Here is a 14,855-nt window from a genome sequence, read left to right as displayed (position 1 = left end):
GATTATCCTCCATGTTTCCACAGTGTTCTGCGTGGCCACGGCAGGGGGATGACCTCATAATTGACCACAGCAGGTCCGGATGGTGTGTTTGTGTGTGTGTGTGTGTGTGTGTGTGTGTGTGTGTCTGTGTCTGTGTCCTGAGAGTGATTGCAGTGGGATGTGGAGCCATTAAGTAATACCATAATATAAAGTAATGGCTGGAAAAGGTGGATTCAGCAGGGATGGTGGCCAATTGCTACAATGCATAGTTGTGTTCTGGATGTAATGCCCTCCGTCAAGAAATTGGTGGATAGTTCCGAGATCATCGGCGGTATAGTGCAAGGTATGTTAATGTGCATGTTAGAGTGTGCCTAAATACAGCCACGTGTGTGTGTTTTACAAACGGACATATCACTTTTAAGCTGATCGTTGAAATGAAACCCTTGGAACTGGAATCAACAAGTGATCGTGTATGTGTGTGTGTGTGTGGGTGGGTGGGTGGGTGGGTGGGTGGGTGTTCCCTTATTGTCCCGTTTTCCTTTGAGCCCCCCATCTTGTCCCTCAGTATCCCCGGTTCCACTTGCATGTCTAAATTTAGACCAGGAATGTGCTTCGGGGGCACTCTCCTAGCAGCGGTGGTTACAGAGAGGACTGGGTATCTGCCTTAATTGTAGATGCATGTGGACACAGCCTGGGAAGAGAGGGTAGGAGGCAAAGAGAGCCTAAGAGACAGAGTGAGAGACTGACTCATAGAGAAGGGGAGAGAGAGAGAGAGAGAGACCAAGGAAGAGGGAGTGCGACGGAGAGTCACACAAATCTACGTACACAGATTTCTCTTTGCCGTCTTTATCTTCTCTCTTTTTCTTTCCTTCCTCCCAGCAGCTGGGGCTTACTGGTTCTCTTAACAGCAAGAGCTTCGTGGGGTGGATGTTGGTCTTTGCTTCTGCTGGATACCCGCTCCCCCCCCCCGCCCCCCATCCCATCCCTCTTTCCTCTTTTCTCATACTCCTTCAAGAGGAGAGCCCCACCTCCCCTAACGCGACACACATGGAGCAGAAAGGTTGCGGCCTTCCTCCTCCGCCGTCTCTCCCGCTCCCTGTCGCTAGGAAAATCTGACATTTCTGTTAAGAAAATAAGTAAATAAATAAATAAAGTGCACACATCCTGTCCTCATTAAGCCAGGCAGGGAAGCAGGGGTTGGGTGTGTGTGTGTGTGTGTGTGTGTGTGTGTGTGTGTGTGTGTGTGTGTGTGTGTGTGTGGGGGGGGTTCTGGCATGGCAGAACCTATGGAAGCCTGGCCCAGCAGAACAGAAACACAGCAGAACAGAACAAGCAGGCATGCTGCGGTGTGTTTTTATACGGCTCTTGCTCCCTTAGCCTTTGATGACACTGTTTAGAATAGGAAATATCTAATAAGTCAGCCATTCTGTCTCATGTGCTGCCAGAGGCTTTGGTTGTACGTCTGGCGTTCCTGAAACACTATCTACCACCGCTACAATAATACACATTCAGAGGGAAGGTTTGGGGGTCTTCAGGAGTTGTGGGGTGTCTTAGAGAGAGAGAGAGAGAGAGAGAGTGAGAGCGCGGTGGACCAACAGAGAAGAGAGAGGGATAAGTAAGACAACGGAGTCCATGCTTAATAGGAACCATGTGCAGGTCAGAACAGACCAGGGTGGGATCGGACGAGACGCACCTTGTTGAGAATTTCTCTCTCTCTCTCTCTCTCTCCCTCTCTCTGTCTGTCACCATCTCCTTTAACTCTCTCTCTCTCTCTCTCTCTCTCTCTCTCTCTCTCTCTCTCTCTCTCTCTCTCTCTCTCTCCTAAATAAATCAAGCTCCTGTTTAAACAGACAGGGGTAGCTAATTAAAAGTGACGCCCAGCCCATTAGCGTGGATGGGAGCAGCGCTGTGGGCGCCATGGGCTTGGTGGTCCGATAGAGTGGGGCCTAATGGTGTCGGACACGTCAAGGGAGACACTAATGAACTCGCCCAGTGTCCTGGGACACACCTGACCAACCCTCAGCCATGACCAGGGTGTCTTAATTGATGTGAGCCTGGGATGGAATGTTATAAGAGGAAGAGGGAAAAATCGGGAGAGAGAGAGATCCATAACTTGGTATCTTCTTGCTCTTCAAACATAGATTTACTATCCAACATATAATTCATTCAAAAAAATGACTTTGAATGTATTATTTAGTAGGTAGCATTGTTCTATATGCCTGTGTGTTGTGTGTGTTTTCCTCTGTGCTCCGAAGCACCCAGGGGGCCCCTTTATAGTTGTGAGGATGAGAAGGAAAGATAACTTTTTTTTGTAATCTTTTTTTTCTGTTCTTTTATGAAACCAAGCAATCTACCCACGTTGATTTATATCATCTGTCACTGCTGAAAGCTTTTTACTGCCACAATGTCTGGAATTTTCCCGACATCTGCTGCCTGGAGAGCCAAGAGAGTTGCCGATGCTGTGCTCTGCTTTCTACATTATACCACACAGTCCCCACCCCTCCGCCCTGGGCACATCCCGGCTTTAAAAGACACTTTCCAATCTCGTAAGGAGTGCAAAAAAGATTTTGAAGACCGCAGAAGAAAAGAAAGGTCCCAAAAAGGCCCCAAAGCATGCCGTCAGTGCCTCCTGTTGTCGCCGCGGGACTCTCTGGTGCTCTGGTCAATTTGTCCATGGTTTCAATCAAGCAAGTTATTTGGTGAGGGGTCCCCTCTTGTCACAGAGGAGATCCAAACAAGCAACAAAGCTCCCAAAGGAAACGGAGAAGAAAGTCGTAATGTGAGGCGGAGATTCCTTTCTGTGACTGTAATAAAGCAGAGCGCATCTTGGTTTGTTTTGGGATGAAGCAGTAATCTGTTTTCATGTAAATTCAATTCTTGTGTCCATCTTGTTTTATCGGGACGCTGCACATGTTCTGGGGTGTCCGTGGACGACACACGTGTTCCATCTGCAAGTTGTTGGTCTGTGTGTGTGTGTGTGTGTGTGTGTGTGTGTGTGTGTGTGTATCTGTGTGTATACACGTTGTGTACATCCGCTGCATTCTGCTTTTGACATTGTTTATGGCATATAATTACTATAATTAGAAGTATGAACACCGGTATTGATGCTAGTGATTGTAGTTAATGTAGCTATGAACATCTCAATAATCATGCCATAGAAACTGCTTAAAGCCCAACTGCCTGACGTAGAAAAATGAATCCAGTTGTGGTATGCTTTGGTAGCATGGTGTGTGTGTGTGTGTGTGTGTGTGTGTGTGTGTGTGTGTGTGTGTGTGTGTGTGTGTGTGTGTCCTAGTTCAGCATGTTTGAGATCTCGGGACAGTAAAAGTCTCCAAGTGGTCTCCATTAGCATGATGGCTCTTTAAGAGCTGGTCTGAATCTGCATGGTTTACAAGTGTGTTTACGCGGGCCAATCCGATACACTTCCCATGATTTCACGCAAAGTTCTGTTTGTTTCAATAGTGTGCATGGTTTATGTCCTAAAGCCTGTTATCAATGTCTGTGTCGTGGAAACATGGCTGTTCTCATTATAACGACTATATCACAAATGAGATGAGGGTCTTTACTTTATTATTGGTTTATCCAGCACGCCTTTGTGTAGACATCAGAGGCTTTAAGGATAGCTCCACCTTACACCTCCTCAATGTCCTCCCCTTGTCACCCCCAGGTGCGTCGCCAGGAGCAGAAGCGGCGAGGGGGGCGGGACATGGCGACGACGGCGGCGGGCAGGCCCGGCGGTGAGGCCCCCCAATCCTCCTCATCCCGGCACAGCGCGGCCGGGGGGCGGGACAGCGGCTTCGGCAGCGACAGCGCCCGCATCCGCATCGTGCAGATCGAGCAGCAGTGCGGCGCCAGCCACCACCGCCTGGCCCGGCCCTCCCACCAGTCCACCATCACCAAGAACCTCAGCTTCATCCCCTTTGACGTCTTCCTCACCGCCAGCAAGCTGTCCCTCATGACCTATGCCTGCTCCGGCCTGGACCCCGCCCACGGCCTGGCCCAAAGCCCCGCCCCCTACCGGAGGAGGAACCCGACCGGAGAAAAGGTAGACAATTCTACAGGGAATGGAACACTGTTGACCAATGGTAGGCCCTCGTGTTGTTGTGGATGTTATGTAAAGGACGTGTTATATCGATCACAATTCAGAATTAAATATCTAATGATATCTATCATTAGATATTCAATTCAGAATTGAATCGGATGAAAGACTTGATGCCTAAATTCCGGATCAGGTTAACCCTCTGTGATGAAAGTCTGCATTGCTGAAATATCCTCTTGTATAATACACTTTACTTTAACAGTACCTTGTACAGTACAACACAATGTAAAATCTCTTTAATCTGTCAGTGGCTCATATTGATGCTGTTATCCTCTGAATGTGAAAGCATATGTACCGTTCACATGCCCTTTTCTTTATGGTTTGAGGCTAATAGGTTCCATTTTGAGCCTGGTCTTGATATAAGTGCTGTAAAGACAGAGAAGGAGCTTAAAGACTTTTTGGGCACTCTCCCAGAAGCCATTGTTGGCTGCAGTACTCCACTCTCCTTTTTTGGCAAATTATTTTCTGCTTCAGGCTTTTAAGTTAACTTATAGGCTGCAAACAATTTACTTCTGATTAGCAGTGTGCATTACTATCCAGATAAACATTTGTGTAGATTGTTACATTAAAGCTAGGGTAGTTGATTTATTTTAGAATATTTTTTGGTCACATTTGTTTAAATTCTCTTTATAACCTGGCAGCAACATTAATGAAATGCTCTGACAACATTTTTTAACATCTGGAATCTGTGGCAGTCGCAGGCCTCTACTACACCGCCATATCATTTGATTCGACCCGACCAGAGTCTTCCACACAGCTAGGCCTATAGCTTAGGCTAGCAAGCTGATGACGTCCTTCGGAGGAGTGGCTTTGGAGGCTGATCCAAAGGGATGGGTGGGATTTTTTTGGTTGGATACGTTAAATCCAGTATACTCTGGTTCGTTTCTCCAAAGTTGCCTTCCCTAGCTTTGATTGAGTGACAGAACACCAGTTGCATGGTTAATATATCTCAGCCCAGCAGCCTATCTGAAAGGAACCTAGCTTCATTACTTTTCAAACAGCTGTTTTCCCAGTGCTACCTCCACTGTTGTGTGAAGTGATGGAATAACGATAATAGCTCACAGAAGGTTGTATCTACTATGCATTTATCAAATAACTTGTCAAGAAAATAAAAAAGCAATCTTAATATACTACTCAAAGTCAGCTCATGAACTGGGTCTTGAAAAGGCTTGTAGTGCTGTGCTCTGACACAAATACAGTGGGGCAAAAAAGTATTTAGTCAGCCACCAATTGTGCAAGTTCTCCCACTTAAAAAGATGAGAGAGGCCTGTAATTTTTATCATAGGTATACCTCAGCTATGAGAGACAAAATGAAAAAAAAAAATCCAGAAAATCACATTGTCTGATTTTTTAAGAATTTATTTGCAAATTATGGTGGAAAATAAGTATTTGGTCACCTACAAACCAGCAAGATTTCTGGCTGTCACAGACCTGTAACTTCTTCTTCTTTAAGAGGCTCCTCTGTCCTCCACTCGTTACCTGTATTAATGGCACCTGTTTGAACTCCTTATCAGTATAAAAGACACCTGTCCACAACCTCAAACAGTCACACTCCAAACTCCACTATGGCCAAGACCAAAGAGCTGTCAAAGGACACCAGAAACACAATTGTAGACCTGCACCAGGCTGGGAAGTCTGAATCTGCAATAGGTAAGCAGCTTGGTGTGAAGAAATCAACTGTGGGAGCAATTATTAGGAAATGGAATACATACAAGACCACTGATAATCTCCCTCGATCTGGGGCTCCACGCAAGATCTCACCCTGTGGGGTCGAAATGATCACAAGAACGGTGAACAAAAATCCCAGAACCACACGGGGGGACCTAGTGAATGACCTCCAGAGAGCTGGGACCAAAGTAACAAAGGCTACCATCAGTAACACACTACGCCGCCAGGGACTCAAATCCTGCAGTGCCAGACGTGTCCCCCTGCTAAAGCTAGTGCATGTCCGGGCCCGTTTGAAGTTTGCTAGAGAGCATTTGGATGATCCAGAACAGGATTGGGAGAATGTCATATGGTCAGATGAAACCAAAATAGAACTTTTTGGTAAAAACTCAACTCGTCGTGTTTGGAGGAGAAAGAATGCTGAGTTGCATCCAAAGAACACCATACCTACAGTGAAGCATGGGGGTGGAAACATCATGCTTTGGGGCTGTTTTTCTGCCAAGGGACCAGGACGTCTGATCCGTGTGACGGAAAGAATGAATGGGGCCATGTATCGTGAGATTTTGAGTGAAAACCTCCTTCCATCAGCAAAGGCACTGAAGATGAAACGTGGCTGGGTCTTTCAGCATGACAATGACCCCAAACACACCGCCCGGGCAACGAAGGAGTGGGTTCGTAAGAAGCATTTCAAGGTCCTGGAGTGGCCTAGCCAGTCTCCAGATCTCAACCCCATAGAAAATCTTTGGAGGGAGTTGAAAGTCTGTGTTGCCCAGCGAAGGCCCAAAAACATCACTGCTCTAGAGGAGATCTGCATGGAGGAATGGGCCAAAATACCAGCAGCAGTGTGTGAAAACCTTGTAAAGACTTACAGAAAACGTTTGACCTCTGTCATTGCCAACAAAGGGCATGTAACAAAGTATTGAGATGACCTTTTGTTATTGACCAAATACTTATTTTCCACCATAATTTGCAAATAAATTCTTTCAAAATCAGACAATGTGATTTTCTAGATTTTTTTTTTTTTTTTCATTTTGTCTCTCATAGCTGAGGTATACCTATGATGAAAATTACAGGCCTCTCTCGTCTTTTCAAGTGGGAGAACTTGCACAATTGGTGGCTGACTAAATACTTTTTTGCCCCACTGTATATGTTGTCCATCACCTCAAGCACTACATGATATTACACAGAACTACTCATTTACTCCTTCCCAGGTCGGGAAGAGCGCCCTGAACCTGCCTGAGACCCTAGCAGCGACCCCCCATCAGCCTCCTTCCACCACCGCCCCGGACTCTCCGCCGCTCTCCTCTTCCTCTCCCGCCCCCGCCGCGGGCCCCGCCGCGGGCCCCGCCCAGGGCACCCTGGCAGCCCTGACCGCCGAGGACCTGCTCAACAGCAACAGCCCCCCCTCCCTGTCCCCGCGGCCCCCCACGCCGGCCGGCCTGCTGGCCTTGGACGGCCTGCCCAGGCCCAGCCGCTCCTCGGCCCGCCAGGCCCTGGGGGTGACGGTGGTGAGGCAGCCCGGCCGCAGGGGCCCCAGTGACCTGGTGCTGGAGCCCCTGCTCCACCTGCAGGTGGTGCAGCCCTCGGCCCTGATCAGCTGCCACCACCGCAAGCAGAGGATGGAGGTGTCCGTGTTTGATGTGGCGCTCCGCGGGGTCAACTCCCACTACAAGTGTCTTGGTGAGAGTGTGTCTCTCTCTCTCTCCGCTCATCTCTCTCTCTCCCCTCATCTCTCTCTCTCTCCCCTCATCTCTCTCTCTCTCTCTCTCTCTCTCTCTCTCTCTCTCTCTCTCTCTCTCTCTCTCTCTCTCTCTCTCTCTCTCTCTCTCTCTCTCTCTCTCTCTCTCTCTCTCTCTCTCTCTCTCTTTCTCTCTCTCCCCTCATCTCTCTCTCTCGCTCTCTCTCTCTCTCGCGCTCTCTCTCTCTTTCCCCTCATCTCTCTCTCTCTCTCTCTCTCTCTCTCTCTCTCGCGCTCTCTCTCTCTTTCCCCTCATCTCTCTCCCTCCCCTCATCTCTTCTCTCTCTCTCTCTCTTTCTCTCTCTCTCTCTCACTGTCTCTTTTGATCTCTGCTGCTGTAATAAAATAATATGCTCTGTAACTGATGATATCCTGTACTGTAGAAGAACATTTCCTTGACAAACAATGTTGGGTTGTGTTGATATCAAACTATTGCGATCTTATCTTTGTGGGGGATGTAATATATTTAATAAATAAAACATCAAATAAAAACAAAGGTCTCTCTTTCCTCAGACCCAGGTAAGAGTCTACCCGAGTCTCTAGACTACACCGTGACGTGGCTCCTGACGGCAGCGGGTGAGACAGACAGCAGGACCGGCATCCCTCCTCCTCTGCTCTTCCTGCAGATCAAAGACTTCCTCAATGGCCCAGGTACAACAAACACACATGGACACACACACACACACACACACACACACACACACACACACACACACGTGACGCAAAATCCACTTACAACACAGTGTATTACTTCCCACTTGATCTCATATGCAGCCATTTCACACTTGCTCCATGTCGGGGAAATGACTGGTATCCTCTGAGGCAGTGAGAGGGGGGGCCCAAGTACTCACACACACACACACACATGCACTAGCACACACACAAAGATGCTGGCTCTCTGACTGCACTGTAGGGAGGTTGTTTGTGTGATGTGAGTATATATGTGAAGCCATGAGCTTCCTCAACAGGGTCAAACTTCCATAACTCAATCCTTTGATTGTGACTATATATGAATATGTGTGTGTGTGTTTATGTGTATAAACGTATCTGTTCACAGTACATTATGGCCCATTAAAAATAAAGATTATCTCTTGTTTCTATAATAAGCACCTGAAGCAGTTAGCCTGTTGATGAATTGAATGGGTTCACCATTCACTTGTTGTGTTTGTATTATTGTAAAGTCGCCTTGGACAAAAGCATCAGCTAAATCTATGTAATGTGTGTGTCTGTTTGTGTGTTGGTGTGGGAGCAGGATAAGGGGGACTAAGCTCCTGTGGAGTGGCCCTTCCTGGGAAGGGTAGCTCTATTTTAAGAATGATATGATATCCATATGAGCGGCCTCTGGCCCTCTCTTGTGCGGTGTGGTCCGCTGTGTTTACACAGCCACGGAAGAGCTTCTCCGGAATACATTCATGCAGGGAGTGAGTGGGCATTTAGGATGGGATCTGGGAGCAAGTGTGTGTGTGTGTGTGTGTGTGTGTGTGTGTGTGTGTGTGTGTGTGTGTGTGTGTGTGTGTGTGTGTGTGTGTGTGTGTGTGTGTGTGTGTGTGTGTGTGTGTGTGTGTGTGTGTGCATATGTTCTTGTGTGTGATCCTATGTGTAGGTGGAGGCAGTGATTTATATTAAAGCTTAATGCCTCACCCTGGATATTCGTTGCACACACATGCACCCACACACATGCACAAACACATACACTCACTCACACTCACACTATTATGGTTCTACACAAATGAAGACATATGGTACCTCTTCCTCTCGTTCACACACATAGCGACAATTAGTCTGATCCAGTTTTTCCACTATCTGCTTTTGTTTCACACACGCACACACGCAGACACACAGACACACACACACACACACATACACACACACACACAAAAAAAATGCTATACACACACACACACACACACAAAGCCCAGGCTTTAAGACTTCTAAGACACATGCTCCGGTCCGGGAGGGATGCTTGAGTGTAGCCATGGCACCCACGCTTGGCCTTTCCACCACCCACCAACCCAGCGGCCCCCCCACCCGCACCCCACATCCCCTTTCCACCCACCTTCCCTTTGGGTGGGTGCTCCTCGGCACATTTAAAATCACACAACACAATACAACACTTTGTCCACCACCACAGCCACCATGTACTACACACACACACACAGCATACACAGCACAGTACGTCACACCCGCCTTCGACTTCCTACCCAACTCCCTGGGGACCGGCCTTCCTCCTGGCTCTGATGATTCTCGCAACGTTTGGTTAGCATCCAAAGACATATCGCTATTAGTGGAACATGGAAGTCACCTGAAGAAACGATAGGGGAAAAACACTTTTCTTTCCCAAGTGCTTTTGGCCCGAGATTCCGTTGTCAAACTGCATGTGTGTCAGAGATTTGTGTTCAGTCTGCAAAAACGATAAGTTGAGGAATAATGATTTTTATTTATCAAAGATGATAAGATTGTCGCCAACATTTCTGAAAAGATTGATTACCAAGAGCTCACAGGGAGTTTATCTACATGCTATCAACCTGAATCAAACAGCCAACATATCCTAGTATGTAGTAATGGAGTAGGATTGCTGTTCAACATATACCATGTTCATCTATGAACGCAGATATGGGAAATCACAGATAATGGTGATTACAAAATTGCACTCAAAAGGTGCACTCCTTTATGCGTTTATGTATGTATTTATTTATTTGTTTCGCCGCTAGGTTTTTCATATTTCTTGGAAGATGTTCAGAAGACGACCTGGAGTGCTGACATGACTCATGAAGTTATTATATTGTATCAGGTTTTTTTCCCTTCAAGATAATTGCTTGCGAGCTGATTGTGATGTTTTGCAGCTGAGACGCCGTGCAATTACAGTCAGGTGCTTACCCTGAACTTCTTAAGAGTTATCCTTGTCTGTGCAGGATGACTTCAATCATGATAACACACACACACACACACACACACACACACACACACACACACACACACACACACACACACACACACACACACACACACACACACACACACACACACACACACTGCTTAGAGAAGAGCCAGGCTCAGTGTGTGGTTGCCCTGGGTCGGGCTCTGTTGGAAACATCTAGAATTGACCACACATGCTACTGATTCCTTCTCTCCCACGCTTACATACTTACTCACTCACTCACTCAGAGAGACACACACACACACACACACACATGCACATATACACACACACAAACAGGAACACACACACACACACCTAGGGACACATACAAAGGGACACACGCGCTCCAGGACACACACACGCATACACAGACAGACACACACAGGCAACCACACACATGGACCCACACACACACAGGAACACACAAATACACCCAGGGACACACATACAATCCAAGATACACATGGATAGACAGATACACTCAGTCAACATAACACATGGACACACACACACACACACGGCTACTCTTTAGGAAGAGGAGTTGAGTTGATCTCAGTGAGCTTGTAGTCTCGTTAGATGGCTCCTGCCTGAAGGGGATTGTCTTTCCTATCTGGGGGCGACAGAGTGTGGAGGTGGAGACGGCAGGAGGATCAAAGTTTATTCACCAGCCTTGGGAAAGAGGCTCACACTGCCTTAACCCCAGGGCCTGGAAATATGGCCAATCATTTCCACAGATACCATGTCAGAAATGGTATGGAAACGGTTATTAAATGCTAATTAGTTATGTGAGGTGTGGCCACCTGTGTGCATGCATGTGTGCACCATGTGACGACGGTGTATGTGTTATTTGCGGGCGGCTTCTAGTTGGAGTTGACCACATTTCACATTCGATGGGCCTCACCGCGGCCCAGGCGCAGAGCGCAGTGGCGTGTTTACAACAATGTGCTTACAATTTGAACAGCATCTCGCTGAGCGCACAACAAGACCAATCAGAGAAGCCCTTCCCAAGGATGCTTCATTGGGAAGCCGTCCCAGCTTGTGCTGTAAACTCGATGAGGTCTTAACACTGAGCTGTCACTCACTAACCACTCCGCACACGCAAAGACACACAAAGACACACACATACACACACATGCAAATACACAGATGTACCCCTGCACACACACACACACACACACGTACACAACGCACATATATGTATGCAAACACCCCAAAAAAGAACATACCCACATGCGTGTGTGTAGATCTATACATGATGTATAAACACATAAACCCACCGCAGCCTCGCTACGGTTCATTCTAGAACGCTAGCAGATGTCAGTTGCTTTAGCATCCGGAAGGTCGCAGGCTCAAGGCTTGACCATCAACTGCACATGCACACGCACACACCACATACCGTCTCTCCCCCCCTACACACACACACACACATTCACTTTCTTTCCCGCGACAAAGTTCATCCCCCAGCTCCTTCTGGGTCAGCCAGCCCTTCCAGCGATGTTAGCGCTCCCACTTGCGGAGGGCGAGCGGCCACGTCTCTCTCTCCCCCCCCTTTCTCTCTCTCCCTCTCTCTCTCTCTATATCCCTCTCTCTCACTCGCTCTCCCTCTGTCTCTATCTCTCACTTGCTCTCTCTATCCCTCTACCTCTTTCCCCCTCTTTCTCTCTCTCTCTCTCTCTCCCTCTCTGTGTCTCTATCTCACTCTCTCCTTCTCTCTCCACTTAGCCCCGCGCGCGGCGGGGGCGAGCGCTGCAGGTGATAGATTAGCCTGAACAAATTGGACGCATTACCCTGTGGGTTCCCTGGATCCCGTCAACGGCAAGGCAGCGCAGAAACGTTGTCAGTTACTGTATACAAGCCGTGGCCCCGCCGACCATCCCTAACCACGGGCTAATGTGAGGCAGATGGCACCCCCCTCACCCAACCCAACCCAGTCCCGCGACACCAGCCTCACCTGCCGGGGGGCCTTTGTGTTATTTAGACCCGTGGCATTGGGAAAGGAATAGGGAAAATAACCCCAAGGACATGACTGCACTCTGGGAAAACACAGACGCACACATACCCTCCCACAGACCAACACACACACACCAGTAAAAGCACAGACACAGGCAGGCAGATGCGTTGGTGCCCCGTGTAATTTGAGGCATTGACACCTGTGTCTGACACTGGCAGCACGGTGTCAAGAGTCAGGCAGGAGAGCGCTGGGGAGGAGGAGGCAGCGATGCAGGGCGGCAATGAAAACAGTGATGGTGTGTGTGTGTGTCTCTCTCTCTCCCGCTCTCTCTCTCTCTCTCTCTCTCTCTCTCTCTCTCTCTCTCTCTCTCTCTCTCTCTTAAAACAACACACAAGTGAACACCTTCAGACAGAAAAATATACATTGATGCAGGTTCAAAGCAGGGACAGTGTCACACAATGACCCCGTTTTCATTCTCTACAATAAGCAAAATAAGAAGCATATTGAATGTGTGTGCGTGCGTGCGTGTGTGCGTGCGTGCGTGCGTGTGTGCGCGCGTGCGTGCGTGCGTGTGTGTGTGCGCGTGCGTGCGTGTGTGTGTGTGTCAGCCCCGCCTCAGCCGGTGCTAATGGAGGCTGACACCTGAGAGGGGCCTGTCTGCAGCCTGTTCACATTAGGGCCCGCTCCACAGAGGTTCCTCAGAGGCATTCAAACCCCAACACCAACCTACCACCCCATCTCCACCTCCACCTCCACCCTGTACCCTGCCCCCCCCCGCCTCCCCTCAGACCCACCAGCTACAGGTTAGGGTAGCCCTTCATCCCGCTCTGGAAGCCAAAGGGTTTGTTATAATAACACTGGTCCCCTCCGTGTGTGTGTGTGTGTGTGTGTGTGTACGTACACGTGCGTTTGTGCGTCTGTGTGTGTGTGTGCTTGTGTCTTTATATATGCGTGTGTGGGTGTCAGTGTCTCTGAGTGTGAAATGTTGCCATTCGTGAAAAGTGCTCCCTTTGATATTCCAGGCCTGGTAATAAATAGAGCCGACTCCCGTTTCTTGTGATCCTCTCCCCTCTTTATTTAACCCCTCCATCCACAACCCGTGCCCACCTGAGGCTCTTATGTGGAGCCACGTTGAAAGCGCACTGCTAGAGAGATACTTTAGTAGGTGCTGCAGGTCATCCTATGTAGTCTGGGAGGGGTTTAGTGCTTAAATGAGAGAGACCGAATAACAGAGTTAAGTCAGTGGTTGGGGAGAGAGATCGCTAGTTTAACGTTATAGTTCCACCACGTCAAAATACGAATTTGTAGGTTTGCCTGTCAGACGTATAAGTCGGTCATGGCTTGTAAATAGTTGGTGTCGCTCCGTATTCGTTTCATTTTTTTTGTTCCTCCTGTTATGAGGTTTAAGGTTTCCTCTCTCTGTCGCTACACGGCCTGGATACTAAAACCTCATGGAAACATCATCATAAGGGCTGTATCACAAGTACACACACACACACACACACACACACACACACACACACACACACAGGCGTACAGTCCTCAGCGAAGGCTAATGCAGGACAGGATAGCCGGGATCGGGTAGTGGTGGAGTGGTTTGGGTGGGGGGCTGACTGGGATGTACGTGGACTGGGCTGCACAATGATCTGCTGTTGTTTTATTGGAGACCTGTGAAAGATTCATCCTTTGACACCGATCCACACGAGTAAAAAAAAAAACTAGAAGAATAGGGGAAGGGAAAGAAGTGGCGATGCGCTCCGTTGGCTGCTCTAGGGATTCAGGAGAGGGGGCAAACCGTGCAGATGGGGCCTGGGAAAGAGGAGGGCAGGCTGGGGACAGTGCGGCCCCTGTGACTGCCTGTTTGACTCAGCGTTGGGAGTTCCCTGACAGTTCAGACCGCTTCGATGCGGATATACTCCATCCGCCCTGTCATTTTCGGTTTATGGGCTGGCAGATTCAGTAAAATCAGCCGGTGAGACAGGATTTGTTTTGTTCAACAGGTGACTAGCGCCGCTTCTGTTCTGCACTGCTGCACCTGATTGAACTTGGTCATTGAAAATGAATGTTAAACTGCCTACCTTATTTTGTTAATGCATTATTGCACTTATGGTTACATGCTAAACTACATTTGGTTGTCTGGTACTTGCAGTTGTTCAATGCGGATAAAGTTGAAACTAATCTAATATAATTTGAAAGACATCCTTTTATAAAATGAATTATACATTTCCTATCAGCCACTTTTATCGGTCAAGTGTTTTGAGATAAACTATTACAATGCTTTTATCTTTGTCAAGGGATGTTTTAAGGTTATTATTATATCTGGGTATAGTGAATTCAACAAAGAAAGGGAAAGTCGCAGAATTCCTCGTCAGTATTAAAGGCACGTTTCCTAGCGAACGTCACTCTCGCCTGAAGGAAGGATTAGTGTATGGCTGCACAACGTTCTCCCCAAGTAGGGGTTAAATATGTAAATTGTGTAGTCACATTTGTGTTTGTGTGAGTG

The 14,855-nt window shown here is 48.0% G+C and overlaps 1 protein-coding gene across 3 annotated transcripts in view; it reads left to right on the top strand.

Annotated features, from left to right (window-relative positions):
* Positions 1-14,855, top strand: part of vps13b (vacuolar protein sorting 13 homolog B) — a 328,377-nt gene that overhangs the window by 223,234 nt on the left and 90,288 nt on the right. For all 3 annotated transcript variants that reach the window (XM_079746793.1, XM_079746792.1, XM_079746794.1), the window contains exons 35-37: positions 3,647-4,024; positions 6,955-7,423; positions 7,995-8,132. In XM_079746793.1, coding sequence (XP_079602919.1) covers positions 3,647-4,024; positions 6,955-7,423; positions 7,995-8,132 — 985 coding nt within the window. The remainder of the gene's footprint in view (positions 1-3,646; positions 4,025-6,954; positions 7,424-7,994; positions 8,133-14,855) is intronic.

Source organism: Pollachius pollachius, assembly GCF_949987615.1.
Source record: "Pollachius pollachius genome assembly, chromosome: 1".
In the NCBI taxonomy this organism is placed as follows: Eukaryota; Metazoa; Chordata; class Actinopteri; order Gadiformes; family Gadidae; genus Pollachius; species Pollachius pollachius.
The sequence above is the reverse complement of the archived record's forward strand: the minus strand, read 5'-3'. Positions and strand labels throughout refer to the sequence as shown.